The following is an 18,846-nucleotide window of genomic DNA, read 5'->3' on the forward strand; positions in this document are numbered from 1 at the left end:
ACTGAAATTGCACACAAATCAATTTGATATCGTGTCAACTATTTCAAGATGCATGTGGTGACTGGAAACCAGACTGCTACGTTGCAGCTGTATGGGCACACAAGTACCTCCAGTCTGTAGACCCCAATTTGGGGGCTGCAAGCCCCGCATTTGCTGGGGCTGTGCCGTTCGCCGCAACGCCCATGCAAAAGCGACGACAGCACCGATATCTTTATGCTCCCTCCGGTCTATTGTTGGAATAACCAAGTATGTGAACTCGTAGTAATCGACGATTAATCGAGACTCCTCAGTATAAGGAATCAATCTATAATCAATAGGTAATCTTTTTGTTGGACTTCACAATCCGATGCGCTTTCCAACGGTTGATTACGTTCTGTAATTCCACTTGTACTGATGGGTGACCTTCGGCCAACAGACAGCAAATGAAGGCGTGGGGATAATTACTTCTCAGAATATTTATAAGTAATTCAAGGCAGATATGACTATTATTGAGTTTAAGCAGGAATGTTCGCCTTGCAGTGCAAGGCTTGCACTGATCTGGACAAGGTTGCCTTATCTTAATACGTCACCAACCCCCGCAAGGGCTAGACTTCCAGGGTGTTGCACAAAGGGCTTCCAACTTGGGACCCACAGATTACAAAACCTCATTGGTGCGTAGGCATATTATTGCAAAGGGCAAAATTGATTGCATCTTGCTTCACTCACTGAATCCTAAACCTCAGGACGCGGGCATCACAATATTGCTACTTGTTCATAGTCATCTTGCTGTTTGAATAGGCAAGGAGCGATCAAGCAGCTGTATACTGTCCATTATTTATCTGATCAAAGGAAATGTGAGTATCTTTGGACACTTCTGGAGGATTGCCTGGGGTCCCCCATATCGTGACTTTCCCTTTGCACAGTTGTGCTATGGTTTAATTGTCTCATGAACACCACCTGTGGGATCAATCTGAATGACTTGGTGGCTTATGGCAGGTCTAAGGTGACATTTAAGGTCACGTTGACATCAGATCCTAAGCTGCCATACCGAGTGTGGGTCTCTACATCGCTCCGCTGTGCTGACTCTTGCCTTAGAGACACTGGCCAGCTCGCCCTTTACTTAAGTCTTCTATCATATTTGCAGGTTCAGTGTCCCTGAAGAAGCGCCGTTTACAGCTGTGCTCAAATTCTCAGCAGAGGAGGTGCGGGGTGTTCTTGACAAAGTGGAATAGGTGTCTCTCTTGTGTCTGTGTCACCTCTACGCCTTTAATGCCTGCGTGATCACTGATCTCCAATCTGTGATGGCTGCAGTTCAAGGTGCCTGCACAAACAAGCGCAATCATCACAAACGGTGAGGCATTCAGGCCCATTCCTAGTCCTATTCTTTGAAGCAATGCATGGCATCTGAAAATTCTACTCGGGCTCTGTTTATTAGCCAAGAGAGTGCAACTGCAGATGGCGTTGGAATCAACCCCTCGCAGACAGCTGGGAATGTCTTCCTCAAACATGGATCAGAGCTGAGGCTCATTCCCAGGGATCGCGTCGGTTGCAGCAGCGCAGATTTGAGCCGTGCTTAAAGCAGGAATCTGCCGTGGAACCAACACACTGTATCCAGAATGCAGTGTGGAGCAAGTCTGTGGGTCAATCGCAATGTTTGATGGCAGCAAGTTGCCAAATGGGAGAACATGAGTTTCTCTATGCTGGAGTTATTTGCTCTTCAGTAGCTCAACATCCATTGGTTTCTGTGATTATGAGGAAGTGGTTGGCAAGCTTTGTGCATTACATGGCTGTGATGCTTCGCATGCATTGTTTAAATCAGGAAGTGTAAGGAATAATTCAAGCATCTGATCCGCAAAATATATCGATGGCTTTATTCCCGGAATGTGCCTTCTACAAACAACTGCACTAGTCTAAAGCTTGATTAGGGAATGTTCTTCAAGACCTTGAAAGTCTTCAGGGAGGTGCAATCTCCACTGAAGTTTGGATGATTTTCATGGAGAAGATTGATTGGCTCTGAAAAGCCTTGTGGATGCAAGTGTCAGGGTCATCCCACACAGTACCTGTTTCATTCTTCATCACACACCATTCTGGAATGAGTGCATTGTATCACACCATACTCACAAGAGCAGCTCAGTACTGTTCTTAGTTCAGCTCGACAAGACACTCCCGACGGCTATTTTCTTTCTATTCTTCTCTGGGGGATCAGCAGGTCACATGACATATGCCGCGGCCGCGGCAGACAGCAGACTGCCTGCTGTGCACCACGCATGCAATAGGGTCCATTTAGGCTGCTTCTAAATTGTATATGGGCCCCCACTGCCCTTATGCCAATCACCAAGTCCCCCGGGTGGGCGGCCAGCCGGGGGGAATCCGGGGTGGAAATCTTTTCTGCGGCGGCTCAGGAAGCCGTATGGAAGCTTCCGCGGAAGGTGGACAGCAGACCGGCGGCGCTGCGGTCAGTGCCGGAGGTGCCGAGCGCTGACGTCAGCGCTGATGGCAGCGAGATGTCACCAAAGCTCTGCTGCGCCATGGCCGTCACTTCTGCGGCCTTGTCTCCCAGCATCGAGCCGAAGACTCCAAGCCGCTGGCTCTGGCTGGTGATCTTACTCTGCAGCGCCTGCGCATGCACCAATAGCGGCATTTTGGTTTTCGTACAGTAGACACAGAGATGCCCACACAGAAACTGCATACCATGCAAGTGCCTGGATGTGCACGGTCCAAATCATCAGCAAATCGCAGAGATGACATCGCCGAGTCCTTGGGTTTGAATGGATTGCTAAATGAAGTATGGGGACAGGCCTGACTAAATGCGTGGAGCCCAACATGATGTTTGACAAGCCAGCAAGTACCACCATTATTGCGGCCAGTGCTTACCTCGAACGTTGAGGCAGCGGCGCTCTGTGCGGCCTGTTCGGCAAGGCTGCCCTCCTCGCCCCTTGTTGACAGCCCGGAGAAAGAGTAGTCGCCCAAGTGCTTCTCCATGCCTGCATGCATGCACCAGCCAATCAGCATGCAAGCATCAAGCCGTTACAGACATAAAGCACCGCCCAAATCCCTGCCTGTCCTGTTTCAGACGACCAGAGAGCATCCGATATTGATGAAGGGTCAGCAGGGTTCGTTGAAAAGCAAAGTCTCAAGCATCCAAACGCATTATGCCCAAGCAACTCTGACAAGGAGGACTCTAGCATGGACTAATACTGGCTCCTGCTGCATCTCCTGCCTGGCAAAATCCAACTCATGAAGACATGGTGCACTGAGGAAATCGTTTGCGCACCCGAAAAGGTGGGGGTCCCGGAGGGGAACGCCCCCGGCCGTCGCGCCCCAGCAGCGCCCCCCAGCGAGGGGGTGGAGATGGGGAGATACGCGAAGCGGGGGGCCTGTGGCGCGGCCGCCATCACATTCGCCTCCCCGGCCGGCGCGCCGCGGCCGATCCCGGGGGCTGCTCCCTGTTACAATGCATGATCTGACTGTTACCTTGCGCACTCATTTTGGTGTGCCCTTACCCTCATCCAGCCGCACTTGTATGCAATGCGGTCATTTAATGCTCCTGGGCCGGGGGGGCATTTTATTGTTGTTGCATGGCGTGCACTTGCAAGGCAGCCCTTCTCCCTATTCTCCGTTGCTCGCTCTGCTTTGATGTCCGCATTCCTATTCTCTTAAGCAACTACACTGTATCCCAATCAGCCACAGTCTGGTGTATGGCCTGACAGCCCTGTCATGCAGGATGGGTGAATGACCATGTAAGGGAATGCGCATATGTCTCCAGTCATGTCATACCGCCGCATGAATGTTGTCATTGACGGTCATAAGTCACACGAAGTCGTCTTTTGCGTCATACCGAGGGAACGCTGCCGTCAGCGCGCGCCAAGCGAGTGATCGGCCCAAAGAGAACTGCTGTGCGCGGGCGCAGCGTGGCCTCGTTTGCCCAGAGGTAGGGCTCATAGGTGGCCCAGTCGATGGGGTCCAGACGCTCCTGCAAGGTGTCAGAGCTGCATGTTGTGGCGCTCCGATTGAGATCTTCTGAATAAGTAGATTCCTATGAAGGAGGTTCTAAGGCTGGACATGCACGTGAAGATTGCAGTGCTTCTGGCTTTCTGAAAACCACTGCTGCTCTTCAAGTCTCTTAGATTGAAACTAAGAGCAGGCAAGGTTCCTGGCAAGCCAGAACCAGTGTACAATGTATATGCATGGACCAGGCGCACAGAGGGCATTAACTAGAGTAATACAGCCGAGCTGCCACAAACTGCCTGCGCACATGGCACAACATGCATACGGCTTTGCAGATCCCACCTGCAGAGCGCTCTCGATGTCGGAGAATGCGCGCTTGCGCTGCGAGAGGGCTGCGGTGCTGGAACCGCCGCTCCTGGCCAGGCGCGCATTTGCAGCCGGGCCGGCATCGGCCGCGGCGGGGCGGCCGCCTGCGAGGGAGTTGCGCAGGAATCGCAGGTCGAACAGCAGCTGCAGGACGCCCTTCTCTGTGATGGCCCTGTCCAGGGAGTTGCCTAGCCGCAGCACATCCCTGCAGGCAAGCGGGTGGTGGTACTGTCGCTCTTGACCTTTGGTATGGTAGAAAGGGTGCACCCAGAAGAAATCAAGAGGAAGGCAGCTGTCTTCTCGCGAAGGAATATCCAATGAAGCTGGCTATATTGCATTCAGCTCAAGTCTCCATCCAGCTGAGGACCACAAAATAGGAATGGCCGCTGGTAAAGGGCTGCAAGGACAGCGCTGTGTCTACGCAAAGAAGACCACAGAGAATCTCAGTACATGGGCAAAAGATCTGTTCACACACCTGAAGGCAGCAAGGACGGCGTTCCCGAGCTCCCATGCGAGCAGCGCAAGGGCAGGCTCCGAGACGGCGTGGCCGCCAGCGCGCGCGACTTCTCGGCAGGCCGCAAGCAGCGCCGCCTGTGCGACCGGAGATGGCGCGGCCGGCAGCGGGAAGCGCATCTCCTCCGCCGGTCCGCCCAGCTCATCCTCCTGGATCGGCACAGATGGATGAATAATACTAGATACGTAGATATTAATGCTACCATCGAGGCCCTAGCAGCGCACACACTGTGGCTTCTGTTGGACACGCGTTTTAATTCCTTCTAGCTGATCCAGCCAGCCTTTAAAATTGCGCATCTGCCTCACCCATGCCCCTTCGCAAATTTCAGAGCATACAATTGTTGACATCACGAATAAGTAAGAACAAGATTATGCTGGATGTGGAGAAGCTCACATGTTTGACGACGGTGTCCGCCCAGTTGCGCAGTGGGGTGTGCGAGGTGAGCGCTGGGTCGTGCTCCATGCCTGTTGCCAGCTGGCGCCCCAACGCCGACGCCGCCCACTTGGCCCAAATGCTGTGCGCCTTCAATGCCACCGATCTGTGGGTCAACAAAGGGCATTCGTCATTCTCATGCTGTTTGCATCACTTGAGCCACCATTTTGTGAACCAACACAAGGCATTGTCATCCTGCTGCTGTTGGCATGGCTTGAGCCACCGATTTATTAATCAACACAAGGCATTCGTCATTGTCCTGCTATTGGTATTACTTGAGCCACCTGGGTTGCACTCAACGCAAGGCATTTGTCATCCTGCTGCTGCGACTATGACTTGAGCACTGGGAGTCCCAAGGGGACGGGCCAATGTGCGTCTCTCTCTCTGCCAAAAATGCATGCATGCGCTTGTACGGCCTGAGATACCCCGAGAGCACAAGGCATTCATAATCCTGCTGCTCTTAGTATGAGCACTGACCAATCGTAGGAGTTGAGCTGGTCTGAGAGACTCATATCAGACAATGCATGGGTGCAGTACTAAGTCTGCGCAACTACAGTGACACGCCAAAACAAGAGGGCTCTGCGCGACGTGCATTGCGTGGCATGTTGGTGTGGGACAGACCCAAATTCTAGTTGCAGAGACTCAAGGTGCTGCGCAGCAGTGGCAACGCTGCTTGTGGCTGCACGCTGCTGCAGTGCGCCTTGTTTGGCTGAGGCGGAGTCTGAGAGAGCGCCGCGCCAATTTTCAGGTGGGCCCAGGACCACAGGCAGGAAGGTGCTGTGCGCGCCAAAAGAGGCGCTCAGGCGACCTGCAAAACACCCCGCATGCACTCAGAACCTGCTTACCATCCCTGAAGACACGGGGAATTTGCTGATGATCAGGAGGAAACTCCCGCATTAGGATATCTCAGGTGCATCATCCTTTTAGGAAAACTTCCTGTGTCACGGGATGGGGAGGATTGAGAGTGAAGCATGAAGGCAACTGTGCAACATGCATGTCCCCGCCATACGAGTCCTCATGATGTCACTCTTCCGGCCTTGGCATCACCAAGTAGCCAGGGAAATAGGCCATATGTGCTTGGCCATGCGGAGGAGCATTCTTACATAATATGGATGCGAAAGGAAAAAGCTACGGCATATTGCCATAGTCAATTTCCACCATGCATTGTATTAAGGATCTGCTGCCTCCTTTACAATCCTCTGCCTGGAGGTCAAGCGCTTGCCTGAGGGTGACATACACAAGCAGCAGGGGCGCACCGAGTAGGAGAGCTTGCTCCACAACAGCGGCCCCGGCGCCGCCGTCAGCGGCCGGCGGCAGCGCGCCGAGCCGGCCGTCAAGCGCCGAGGCGACGGCGGTAGACGCGGCCGCGCATGCCTGCTGGATGTGCGGCTCCAGGATGGCGGCGCGGCCGGTCGGCGCGCGCGCGGCTCGGCCGGCACCACTGGCGCGGCTGCTCCACTGCTCCCACCCGGACCGCTGCTTCTCCTTGGCCTGCCATGCCAGAAACCCATCAGTTGATTGCATGCAATACTGCATATGCAGCAGAGGAACCCAAGCTAACTCTTCACAGAGGTCAGTTTATTATTACTGGGAAGGCAACTCGGAGTGTGGGTACCAACACCAAGCATAATATGCCTCCCACTTTATTTGCAATGCAGCACGTTTACGAGCCAGTCAAGCAACCATGCATGCATGACTTCTCCTTCTCAACAAGCACGCAGTGTCCCATGAGATCCGTCCTATTTCTGCAAGATGAAAGGGCGTGTAAGGGCTCCTCACCGGCTTCTTAAGCAGGAGCAGCGCTCCGGACAGCGCGTCTCTCAGGCCGCCGTCCATAACTGTCTGCAGCTCGCGCACATGCAGGCGCCAGTTTTGGCTGGCTGCTGTGTCAGCCCCGCTTCCCTGGCTGGTCTGCGCTGCGCTTTGATCTGCTTCATCGTTTGCCCTGTCCATGCGCAGGCGCTTTCGCGGAGCTGACCGCGTGGGAGTTGACGGCGCGAATGAGGGGGCGTCCTCCGGCCAGGAAGGTGCCTGGAATGCTCCGGCAGGCGCCTGTATTTCAACACGCACTTCTTTCAAAAGAGCTACCTGCCTTGAGGCTTATTTGGGAACTCAGGGAGGTCTGATGAACATAATATATGCCATCAAACGACAGCAAGATGCAACTCTGCACACCGGGATGCGCACAGCATTAGGCTCTTGAGGTTCATTGAGATTCGATCACAAACAGGCACATTGACACAAGAAGATGCAGATGTCAAAATTGCTTTGAAATTTGGCTCATTGACACTAGGGTATCCAAGTGAACAGAGTAAATGGAGCAGAGAGGCCTCTCACCGCATGGGCCTGCTTGGCTGCATCGAGGCTGCTGGACAGTGGAGCTTCCATAGCAGCAATTATGCCATGGAAGGACTCCTCAATCAACTCCTTAGCCCTCTGCAGCCACAAAGCAAACATTCAGCACGGATTTACTAGCATCAAAGCCCAATTGCAGCAGCATGCAACCTCGAAAACAAGCGCCAACAAGAACTTGTAGTGTAGTGTCTTTGCGGGATGGCCAATATTGGATCATGCTCGGTTGCAGGGAATGCTATCCCCGTCAATGTCTAAATAGGTTTCCTCGGTAAATCACTCTCAATCTAAGCTTGTTGCACTGTATCCTGGAGCTGAACAAGTGTCGTCATGTGTAGGAGCTCAAGCTGAATCTCAGGGTCACGTCGACTGCAATAAATTGAGAGGGGCCAAGAAAGCTTGCCTGCAGGAAGACTGGCTCGAAAACGGCGTCCCAGAGGTCCATTCGCTGCCCGAGCACCCACTCGCAGACCGCCTCCCAGGTGTCTGGCATGGTGCCTGAATTGGCGCCTCCATCCAGCTGCACGGCTGCAAAGGGGCTGAAGGCGTCGCTGCGCGCACTGTGCGGTGTCCGGCTGGTCGGCGATAGCACATCTGCATAATAGCAGCAACGGCACCATTTTCATGGCCGCCTTCATTTGAATGTCAATCTGGTAAAGCCGCCTTCCTGAGATATTGTAGACTTTGACTGAAGAAGTGCAAAAGTCTCCATGGGGTGGTCCCCTGTTTGTTGAATGCAGGCGCCGCAGAGACAAGTGCTCATTTATTGATCGGAAATGGGAAGTAATGGGTCCGGCAATCTGGACATTGAACATATTTATGTACCTGGAATTGGATCCTCTGCAGGAGCTTCATGCCGCCAGGCCGCAATGGCTGCATGCAGGGTCTGCTCGGTACTGGACAGCGCAGCAGCAGCTGTGCAGCCCTGAAGCAGCCGGCCCAGTGCCGGCCGCGCGTCGGCTGCTGCGCGCTCCAACCACCGGCTGCACGCCGCGGCCGCATCGGCAGCCGGCAGCGCCGTCAGCCGCGCAGCCATCTCGCTGCTGCGGGCCTGCTTTGGCAAACACACCATTTACATACTCACATGGTTGTCATCTCATTAATACCTTGCTGCATAACCCTTGCTGCATGAGGCTAACTCAGACCAGACAACCAAGTTGATCACACTTCACTACCAATCGCCACATAAAGAGAAATACTGAGGCAGAAGGTGTACCTGCCAGGCTTTTGCATCGGACTGCCCAGTCTGCCCGCTGGGCACCGGCCCGAAGAGCAGCGCTGCACCGGCCAGGCCGTCATTGGCCGCCGCCTGTGGCAGCAGCGGCTGGCGCTCCAGTCCTGACACTTTCGACAGGAACACCTCACCCACCGTGCAGATAGTCTCCTGCAGGTAATCATGCACCAATTTCCTTATATACACTATCACTCATTCGAAAAACTCAGTGCAGGCATTGCTTTTTTCCCACACAATGCAGAAGTGTGAATTTGCTTGGCGCGCAACAGGCCAATGGTCCTTTGCTAAAAGAGCAATTGTAGAAAGAAGAAGTCTGTGCCTGCAAGAGACTTGTGAAGAGTAATCAATAAAATTGTTTGAAAGAAATATCCCGGCAGGAAAGAGCTAGCTCTGGGATTAATTAGTGGGTCTGTGTGTGAGAAGACCTGGACTTGTGCTGACACTTTTGCCAGGTTGTGGGAGAGCTCCTGAACAGACAATGGCCCCTTCTCAAGCGCTCTCTCCAAAGCACTGATCACCCACGCTCGCCTGGCGTCAAGGAAAGACTCCAGCACCTGTCGACACATGAGCCTCAGACAGCTGCATATATTGAATATCGTTGGCCGTCACATCTCCATAATGCACAATACGTGTTGCAATATGAAGGAACAGGTACCATCTTCAACCCCCTGTCACATGGTTGCAAGACAAGCTTGGAGTTGGGTCATTAAGACTAGCCTCCAAAAAATAGCCATAATTTCAGATCAATGCATAGTCATTCTTCCTTGCATGGTAATATCTACGACCAGTACCCCATGTCCCCCATGAAATTGTGGAGAGCTACCACAGAGAAAGCAGACAAGGTTTCTGTCAGTGTCTGTCAGTCTGTCACATCAAGCGGGTTTGGGAAGTCCCTGGAGAGTGTGTGTGCTTCTTCTTTAAAGGTGACAGATAATATACCTGGGTGGTGTCAAGGTCTTGCAGAAACGCCACAGCTGCAAGAGTCGTGGCAACCTCAGCGGGAGGGAGCACGGCCTCAGACCGAAGCCACTGACTGGCCAGTTCCAGGATTTGTTCCCTGCAGCCACATGCCACACATGTCACATTACAATGTGATGCATCCGAGAGAGCACCCTGCATGTCAGCTAGCTTTAGCATGTCCATCGTTGCTTGATGCTTGTCCAGATGGGGTCGACATTGGGCTCCCACTGAGGCATGCATGCACCAACGACACATGCAGAACCATGCGCCTGTCCCGATGCAGGAAGCAGCAAACATGCAGCATGATTGACATGCTGACATGCAGTCATGACATACAGTCAGCGTGAGCCAGGCATGACTGGCAACTTCTTAGCAGGCATGACTAGACAGTACACCAATTGTGATAGTCTGCTGAAGAACAGATTATTTGCTATCATGTCCACTGCAGTAGAGACAGAGCAGCATACAGGAAAGAACTTTTACTCACCTGAACTTCCGGGCATTGGGCCACAGATGTGCTATTAGTGGGAAGCGGCGGTCCACAAGGGACCTTTGAGGCCCAGCCATGAGAGTGGAGTGTACATGGGAGGCGCGCAGCAGGCGCCGGGCAGCTGCCAGGAACTCGCGAGCGTCCAGGCAGCCCCAGATAATCTCCGGGGTGTCCACCAGGTACTTGACCCGCCCGCCCAATGCTGCGCCCACACGCATTGGAAATGAGCTCGGCAAGCATCTTTAAAAACAGCAAGCTCTTTACACATGCAGAAGCTTAGCATGCACTGCAAACATGCGAGCCTGCAAGATCTCTCGCCATGCATCGCTGAAAGGTCGGCATACATGGATTGCAATGTACTGCATGTATGAGAGATACAATGTCCTTCCTGGATGTATGGTGCATGCAAAGAAGCAAGAGCCAATGTCCGCATACTGTAACCACCCTTGCATGCAGGGCACTTGGTGGTGATGTGGGGGAGGGGGTAATACGCACAGTAAAGTGCAAGGCGTTCCTCGCTGGATGCAGAGGTCTGTTTTTCGTTCTGCTCGCCGTGGGACACATCAGCCTTAAACTCTGCAAGTCCTCCCTGTGTGACACAAGAATCATTTAGTAACTCAGTCTGATCACATTTCTCCGAATACAGTGCAGACTAGCTCAGATAAGAAGTCTAAAGTCGGGGATTACAAGCTTGAGGTTCACTTTGGAATGGCAAGGACCAGGAAGGCCACCTGGATCTCCTTCAAGTTGGTCACCACCCCATTGCAACAAGTTGTCATGTCCAGAATTGTATCGGCACTGGAAATCAAGTCCCTGGGCAGTGCACCAAACTCCAGTTGGTGTACCAGTGTTAGCCATCCCAAGAACCTGCTCTTTCACATGGAAGTAAAGAAGGATGCAATTGTGTGCAGACTGTTGTGAAGCCTTCAGCCTTGGTGCTATAAGGAGGACTCACCTGTAGGAGTTGCCCACTAGCAGTCGGAGCTGCTTCTTCTTGTCCTCAATGTCAACCTTGGTCTTTGTTTCCACCTGCGTGACACGTAAGCAACAATAAGTGTTTTTCCCCATTTCTTTTGGCCAGTGAAGACCAATCAGTGTCTTCTTCTCCACTGAAATTTTGCAGGATGGGACTTGGAAGATTTGGAAGATTGATTGTGAGACATGCCTCCCGTATCTCCACCACCGTTTGGCTCTCAAACAATGCCTCAGCATTATGCTGTGCCTCACTGATCCCCATGCCCCTCCCACCTCCACCGTTGGAGGAGGATGTGCGATACGCCGAGACCATCTATTCAAGGTGGCTTCTTCTTGTTTACAAAAGGTACCTGGTAACACTCGATATAAATGACAAAATACAATGAGCAATCATTGATCGCAATGTTGAGTCTGCAGCCAGCTCCTCACCTCACATCAAGTCGTCATTAACCATCAATATGCTCTTTCTAACCTGCCTGAGGCAGCTTTGCCTCGGTCAATTCAAATGCGATATAAATAAGCTTTCGCATGACTATTGTCCATGATATTTTTTACCGATTGAACGCTTTACTGACGTCGGGAATCAAGATATACGTGGTATTTGATAGCTATCCCTTTCGTTGATACTGCACACATACATTGTTTTCATGGTCTATCTTCGGGATTTCTGAGTTCATTGGGCACGACTTGCCATTGCTGGGAAACTTTTGCCACACTTGATGGAGAAAGCCCCAGAACGACCCTTCAACGTTTATCTCTACCCTTGGCGTCCAAGCCCTATGCCTACCAGCTGAGCGAGCAATACTTTCCTTTTACCGTGCCAGTGCAATTGATAGAATATTTCTAAAGTATAACATCAAATTGCCAAGATTGCCTAATAGCAAGCTGTACGTCTGCATCTCGTACTACTAATCGCCTTTTCAGTGACTCTTTGGGCAACATCCGGTTTACTAGCCAGCACAATAATCCCTTGTGAAAGGCCTCGGACTTTTCAATCCAAAAGTTTAGGTTGAAAACCAATTTCTAAAGGTTTCTTTGTCGATTGCACCACCATGGTGCGAAAGAAGACTCTAGCGGAAGAGCTAGAAGACTTGGCGACTACTGCGCCCACTAGAGGTAGTCTGATGGATAATGCTCCAGATCACTATTACAACGGATAACAACTGTTGCATAGATGATAAATACCATCTGGTGTTTCACCCTGCCTCCACCCTGGTGTCTGGAGTTCTTGCTCTCAGTCTAGCTCAATGCCTGTCTTGAACTTGGCTTTCCTGTGCACAGAGCATGATCCTGAAGCGGGGATGTTTGGAGAGGATGCTGTGGTGGAAGAGACAGATGATGAGCTCGAAAATGGGCACCACAGGTGAGGTGATACGTCGAACCGCCCACTTTGAGGCGGCGAAGCAGGCGTAGACATTCAGGATCTGATCTGATCCTGTAAATGGCGAAAAAATCAGCGTTATCATGTGTGCAGGCCAAGGAAGGGAGAGAAGGGGCTGCCGCTTAGGGGAGGCATAGACTTGGATGACCCAGAGTATGAAGGAAGAAGGGTCAGCCGAGACGCCGTCTTTGGTGATGAATCTGAGGACGCCATTTCAGAAGACGAGTGAGTCTTCCCTTCCCATGCTGCTGGCCAGGGCCCACGTTCTGGGCCATCTGTTCAGTGAGAAATTTCACCAAGTAGTTGCTGCTCGGATCTTCTGGACATCACCCTCGTTAATGCTGGCAGGACCGGGATGGGCGTGGATGAGATAGTAGAATTGATCCACTGCACATTTTGTAGGGACGTGGAGACAGGTTCTGAGGAGTACGAGTCAGAGGGGCAGCTGGGGGATGAGCAGGGGGCCAGAGCAGAGCCAGAATCTGCTGTCACAAATGGGGCAGATATTTTTGGTGACAATCAAGATCAAGGCTCAACATCAGGTCAGTGGTTTCATCCCCATGCGCAAGTATGATAGAATACCATGTTCAGCTATGTGTACATGAAAATAAATTTCTTATGCAGCATCCCATGTGCAAGCTTGAAAGACTCCCATGTTCAGCTTTGTGAACTTCACACCGTCACTGTGTTTTGTTCCACAATGCAAGAGCTCTTGTTGACCCACAGAGGATGAGGTCGATGAGGAGGCGGCTGCGCTGGAGCGCGAGTTTGAGGCGGCCAGGGCCGGCACCACCGCCGCTGACATGGCAATTACTAACCGGGACAGGGCGGCGCGTGAAAGGGCAAAGGGGACAGCGGTGAAGAACCAGCGCGCCCTGTGGGAGCGCATGCTCGAGCTGCGGATCCTCCTGCAGAGCTGCCTGCAGGTGAGTGGCTCCTTTGGTTTATGCATGGCACTCTGCCATGGCCCCACCTGCATACCAAGCACAGTCTGTAGGCGATATCTTGCAGGGGACAGCTTCCATCTGGTGCTGACATGTGACCCATTCTGCCTGCATGACAGTTCCCTTTGCACTTCGCTTATTCCTTGCAGACAGCAATCCAGTGCTGTCAAGGGGATTGAGAAAGGGCGCAGTGAATACGATGCCCCACATGTCTTCATTGAATTAAGAGCCTGTGCATGGAACAGCGTTGCATAGAGACTCTGCTCATTGCGGTGATCTGCGCGCAGGCGTCCAACAGGCTGGTCCGGCCGCACATGCATGTGGCGGCATGCGCGGTGGCGCCAGAGCTGCGGTCAGGCTTCCACGGCTTGGCCGACGGCGCAGCCGCCACCCTTGACTCACTCCTGGACTTGCACGACGAGCTGCTTGAGCGCGTGCCTGACCGCGCGGCAGCCGCCGCCACCGAGCCGCCAGCAGAAGCCGTCATGGGTAAAACCGGCAAGAAGCGCGGCCGAGACGGCGCTGCCGGGGATGACTTATTGTCTGGTGAGCATCTGTCGCCTCCTGCGACTGTTCCATGCCGCTCTTCTGAGCCCATCGCAGGACCCTGGGTGATCCGCTGTGATGGTTCATGGACACAAAGCCCAACAAAGGATATCAGCATGCTCTATCTCTTGCGCGGGCTGCAATACTCTTGGCAGTATGGGCTTTGTCGAAGGCAATTGCTGAGCGTGCGCAGCTGCTCCTTGTGCAGGGACCAAGTGGGCCAGAATGAATGCGGCGTATGGGAGCTTCGCTCCTTTCCGGGACGCATCAATGGACAGGTGGCACCGGAAGACCATGCTGATGACAGGCAGTGGCGCTCTCCGCAACAACTTACGCGCCCTCAATCAGAGCCTCTCTTCACAGGTACACCCTGTCATGTCAGCCATTCCCTTTTACCCTTCATGCATGCACATGACAGGATTGTGCTCTGGTATATTGAGTCTGCATTTCAACCCTTGCATGTCAGGTTTTCAGTGGTCACCACATTTTGGAAAGCATTTTTCAATTTTTTTAAATATAACATTAATACTGGCTATGCAGGTCGCAGCATTAGTGACGGACTCTGGACCGGCAGTGCAACGCACGCAGCTGATGACCGCTCAAATCAGGCCCTTGATGGGGCGGGCGTCCGCTCAGGTAGGTCTATCTTATTTTGTAATTGAGAGCTACATTCTGGAGGTGTTGCTGGCATGAAGTCTTTGGATATGTTGCGGGGCATGCATGCCAGAATGCAGCTTGCATGTGGTTGGTAGATCATGCTGGGCTTAAATGGCAGCCGCTGGCGGGGGTCCTGCACCTTCACATGTTCTCCTCCAGCCACCATGTGCCATCATGTGACGGCACCTGAGAGCATGTGCATGCATTGCCACTGTTCCTTCCTGTGCTCCTCCAGCCCTTATGTTACAGATCGCCGATGGCCTTTCGGGACCACCGGTATCCAAAGTGGACTAGTCTGGTCTATATACCCGTCACATCTGTGCCGTCATGTGACACAACATGCTTCTAGATGCAGGCAGACCAGGACGAGGATGCAGATGATGAGGACGAGCCTGATGAGACTGTGTTGGACGCGCGCGATGCCGAGACGTTTGATGATGGAGAGTTCTACCAGCAGCTGCTGAAGGAATTCTTGGAGGGCAGCGGGGTGGACGCTGCAGCGGTCAACGCCTCCGCACAGGTGCGCATGCTAGGTCTCCTTCAGCTGAGATATAGAGTCATCAGCATGGCATGTACATGTGTCGCTGTTCGTGCTGTCGCGCGCAAGTGTCCAAGGCGGTGCGTTGGGCTGCTGCATGCCTCCGTTTGCTACTATGGACGGGCCACAGCGCTGGGCTGGCAGAGAGTGCTGCACTTTCTGTGGAAGAGTGCTCTGCTGGATTGTGTGGGTCTTAGGAGACTGATCCAGCCTGTCTTGTTGCAGCACATCTGACCTTTTGCGTGTTGTCTATCGCAGGGGGGCAAAAAGAAGCGCAAGAAAGTGGATCGGCGCGCCTCCAAGGGGCGAAAGCTGAGGTACCAGGTCATGGAAAAACTTGTTCACTTCATGACACCTGTGGAGCGTGCAGAGGCGCCCACGCTGGCAACACAGCTGTTTGCCAATCTGTTCGGCCAGGGCAGAAGCATGGCAGGCGGAGCATGAACCACTGTTGCTTACTGTGAGGCCAGAAGGAGTAAGGCCAGATTGTCATGATTGGGTTGAATTGACCTGAAAGACAGAACGGTTTTCAATCCTTGTCTGTGCCCAGGGACGTAAAAAGAGCAAGTCTTGTGTTTTTTCTGTGAATGGCATGATGCCATTGGCATCCATTGGCTGTGGAATGGACCGGGGCATTTCCAAATCTGTACAGCCAAAGCAAATAAGCGTGACAGTTTGCACTGTAATGTCATACTGCAGTCCCTGGGAAAGATAAGGCGAAGCAGGTCTTGCTTTTCCAGGCACTGTTGATGGACCTTTGCTCAGTAGGATCGGTAAAATTCTCTTCCCCGAGTTGCCTGCAGGAAGAAAGATTAGTAATTGCTGCATTGCATTATAAGCTGAGTTGGACACTAGCAGGCCCTGCCCATGGGCCCGGGCCGGCGGGCACAGTACCTTGTTGTTGCTTCTGAGGCTGACCAGGAGCTCATGCCGCATGAGGCAGCCTCGTGTACATTTGCAAGGCAATCAGTTGCAATCCGACCTTTGATTCACCAAGTCATACATAATATGATATTATAATTATATAACGTTAGCAAGAACTGTTAACAGTGTTGCCAGTGAACCTTGACCGGTCGGTATCTGCACAAATATGATTATACCTTCCTTACGCAGATTGAAGACTGATCGTTGCTGTACTTTGTTGGTGGCATCTTATACCAACCCTTGCTGAGGATAGTAGGAAAGTATAGCAGCATAATCTTGAATTTGCATGATGCATGCAATCAGGACTCTTAATTAGGCGCCCTGTTCATCTCATGAGCACCTGCAATCATATCGGGCTCAACGCAAGCAGGATATGCAAACTGATCCAGTCAAGCTATTTCAACACGAGTTATACAAAGAAGGTCACGCAGCCAATCCATTATGCATCCAAGGTGAAGCAGCGCTGGTACTCGATGGCAAGTTGTGAAATGTTCGTCTTTGGCCTGGCCAGAATTGTTGCGATGGCGTCCGATAAGGACGTGTATCACGGGTGAGTTTTTCTACGTCAATCACTGTTTCGGGGTATCAATCACGGTGGGAGTCCGTGCATCAGACTTTAAGGGTCTGTGCTGTATGGCGGGATCGCGGAGCGTAAGAAGTGGACGTGCACGCTTGCCATGTGCAGATCCTAGAAATGCAGTCTATCGCTTAGTATTCCTGGAAGGGAATCCACTCTCCTGGAAGGATTTCACTCTCAAAGTTCGAATTCAATGCATGACTTCGCCATAGGGGAGGAGGAATGGAGGCATTACCGGAAGTACCACCAAGTGCTTGGCGAAGCAAGAGATGTCGCACACTGGTTGAACGATCAATTGAGACATACTTCCATGGTGACACTGCAACGACCAAATATCCTGCCAAGCTACCCGCTCAAGTGAAATATGCTTTTTGCCTGCGCCATGAAGTGGCTTCAGAGCCCCTGATGTCTTGTGCTGCCTCTGCCACACTGCACATCCTTGAATGCTTTGGCAGGGCCAGTGGACAATGACAAAGATATTTTTGAGGCAGAAGAGGCGAGAAAGGTCATGCAACAGTCACTGCTACTGCTGGGACTTGTCAAGACAAAGCAGGATCTCATCAAGGAAATGACTCTGCTGCTCGACAAGGTTTGCTCCTCCCTGCACACCTGCCCCGACAAGCTAGTACGCCGACGAATTGGTCAATTCGGGAACAAGTGTTTGACAACATGCCAGTGGCAAGCATTTGCACAGTGCAGTCTGCACCATTATTCATAGAGGGTTATCAGCCTTGTCTGACAAGAGCTCTTAGCACTGACTGCAGTGAGTCCTTCTGCAGGTCATGAGAGGGGGACAGGATCCTGGCAGGCAATACACATTCCTCTTCATTGCGCCGCATGTTGTGAGGCGGTGCAAAGATGTCCTCTATGAGTGGGTCCCAGAAGGTGGCATTGATGAGAACTCCCAGCTTCCGGCGCTGCAGGCTAAGCTTGCCGAGATGCAAGACAGGGTGCAAGGCCTTGCCGTGATCTTCCGCGTGGTGAGCAAATACCCCTCCCCTGATTGGACACTGCAAATGACCATGTCCTTTTGCAGACAACTGTATCACCGCATGGAGCTTGCACGGCAGAATATTTTCTTGACAGGATCCTAAATCAGCAGCCGTGAAATTGGTCGCAGGCTTTGTCTTCAACAGAGGCAGACTTGGAGCAGGTCCAGGCTGTGTTTGCAGTGCCGCAGACCACCTTCAATGCATGCATCGAGATGTACGAGCATTTACGGGCAGACAGCCAACTTGAGGAAATGCCTCCACTGGCACTGGCAATTGCACCTGCGAGCAAAATCGAGCTTGGTGATTTCTCCATGTTCAACTTCCGGACGATGAAGTTCCCTGAGCAGGAAGGCCCTTTGGATATGGAAACTGATAAAGTGCACTGATGAGAACAGACAGCACAGCAGTGGCCTCAGTGACCACGTCGGATCTCCAATCCACGTTGCTTCTGACAGTCTTGAAGGAGGCCATTTTTCTTTGCCATTTAAGTAGATGTGCAGCTAGCTGCTGCACTGCTGCAGTCATTGCGGCATGCAGCATTGCTTGCAATCTGAAAGAGGAGTCTCCTAAACTTCTTTGAACGCCCCTAAAATCCATAGTTGGCAATGGCAGCGGAACATATCTTGATGCGGCACCGGTGCTGTGGATGCGCATGAGGGCATGCCTCAGCATCAGCAGCTCGCCATGTCTCAGCCTCAGACACTGGGCATTTGTTGTGCTAAAGGACCATGTGAAATCCAGTTGGTAACCGGGTCCAATTCTGTGTCACGATGGCTTGTTTGGTCCATCCTGAGCAGAATTTTTGTGTGAATTGGGGCACCACGGGGGCCTTTCTTGTAATATATCTTATCGACTACACCCTATATGTGTGGCCAATCAGGGCCACTGGCACTATGCATTGGCCACTGGCAGCCTCAAGATTTCTGAACTGGGTCCTGGTTGGATGCATCATGATCATCGGATAATCTCCTGCAGGCCCGGCCGGCGGCCCAGCGCCGGCCGGCCATAGCAAGATTGAAAAAAAGATCAATTACTGC

At 52.4% G+C, this 18,846-nt stretch overlaps 3 protein-coding genes across 3 annotated transcripts; 2 read left to right on the forward strand and 1 right to left on the reverse strand.

Annotated features, from left to right (window-relative positions):
• The first annotated feature begins 728 nt into the window (after positions 1–728).
• Positions 729–1,821, forward strand: COCSUDRAFT_26964 (ubiquitin-fold modifier 1). Its single transcript, XM_005650797.1, has 5 exons — positions 729–833; positions 976–1,032; positions 1,124–1,181; positions 1,291–1,330; positions 1,435–1,821. Coding segments are annotated over exons 1-5 (279 nt in total). The 5' UTR covers positions 729–831; the 3' UTR covers positions 1,557–1,821.
• Positions 1,822–2,189: 368 nt separating this feature from the next.
• On the reverse strand, positions 2,190–11,563 carry COCSUDRAFT_58850 (hypothetical protein; the record flags this gene model as incomplete). Its single annotated transcript, XM_005650798.1, has 22 exons — positions 2,190–2,230; positions 2,422–2,596; positions 2,854–2,963; positions 3,254–3,425; positions 3,818–3,952; positions 4,270–4,498; positions 4,769–4,956; positions 5,201–5,345; positions 5,861–6,047; positions 6,496–6,730; positions 7,019–7,291; positions 7,577–7,675; positions 8,007–8,185; positions 8,417–8,642; positions 8,808–8,975; positions 9,251–9,379; positions 9,765–9,882; positions 10,273–10,477; positions 10,771–10,864; positions 10,995–11,088; positions 11,231–11,304; positions 11,456–11,563. The coding sequence occupies 22 exons, from the start codon at positions 11,561–11,563 to the stop codon at positions 2,190–2,192; spliced, it is 3,384 nt and encodes a 1,127-aa protein (XP_005650855.1).
• A 988-nt stretch (positions 11,564–12,551) lies between these two features.
• COCSUDRAFT_58851 (TRAUB-domain-containing protein) lies at positions 12,552–15,760 on the forward strand (the record flags this gene model as incomplete). The annotated part of the gene is made up of 9 exons (XM_005650799.1): positions 12,552–12,613; positions 12,725–12,856; positions 13,034–13,143; positions 13,358–13,557; positions 13,863–14,121; positions 14,330–14,484; positions 14,662–14,757; positions 15,134–15,298; positions 15,575–15,760. The coding sequence occupies 9 exons, from the start codon at positions 12,552–12,554 to the stop codon at positions 15,758–15,760; spliced, it is 1,365 nt and encodes a 454-aa protein (XP_005650856.1).
• Positions 15,761–18,846: the final 3,086 nt, after the last annotated feature.

The sequence above is a fragment of the Coccomyxa subellipsoidea genome, assembly GCF_000258705.1.
Source record: "Coccomyxa subellipsoidea C-169, whole genome shotgun sequence".
In the NCBI taxonomy this organism is placed as follows: Eukaryota; Viridiplantae; Chlorophyta; class Trebouxiophyceae; family Coccomyxaceae; genus Coccomyxa; species Coccomyxa subellipsoidea.

Bases quoted from the DNA above. Each gene is read 5' to 3' on its own strand.
- COCSUDRAFT_26964 (XM_005650797.1), top strand. The intron at 1,182-1,290 runs GTGCGGGGTGTT...TGATGGCTGCAG, and splicing joins TCAAATTCTCAGCAGAGGAG to TTCAAGGTGCCTGCACAAAC. The intron at 1,331-1,434 runs GTGAGGCATTCA...GTGCAACTGCAG, and splicing joins AAGCGCAATCATCACAAACG to ATGGCGTTGGAATCAACCCC.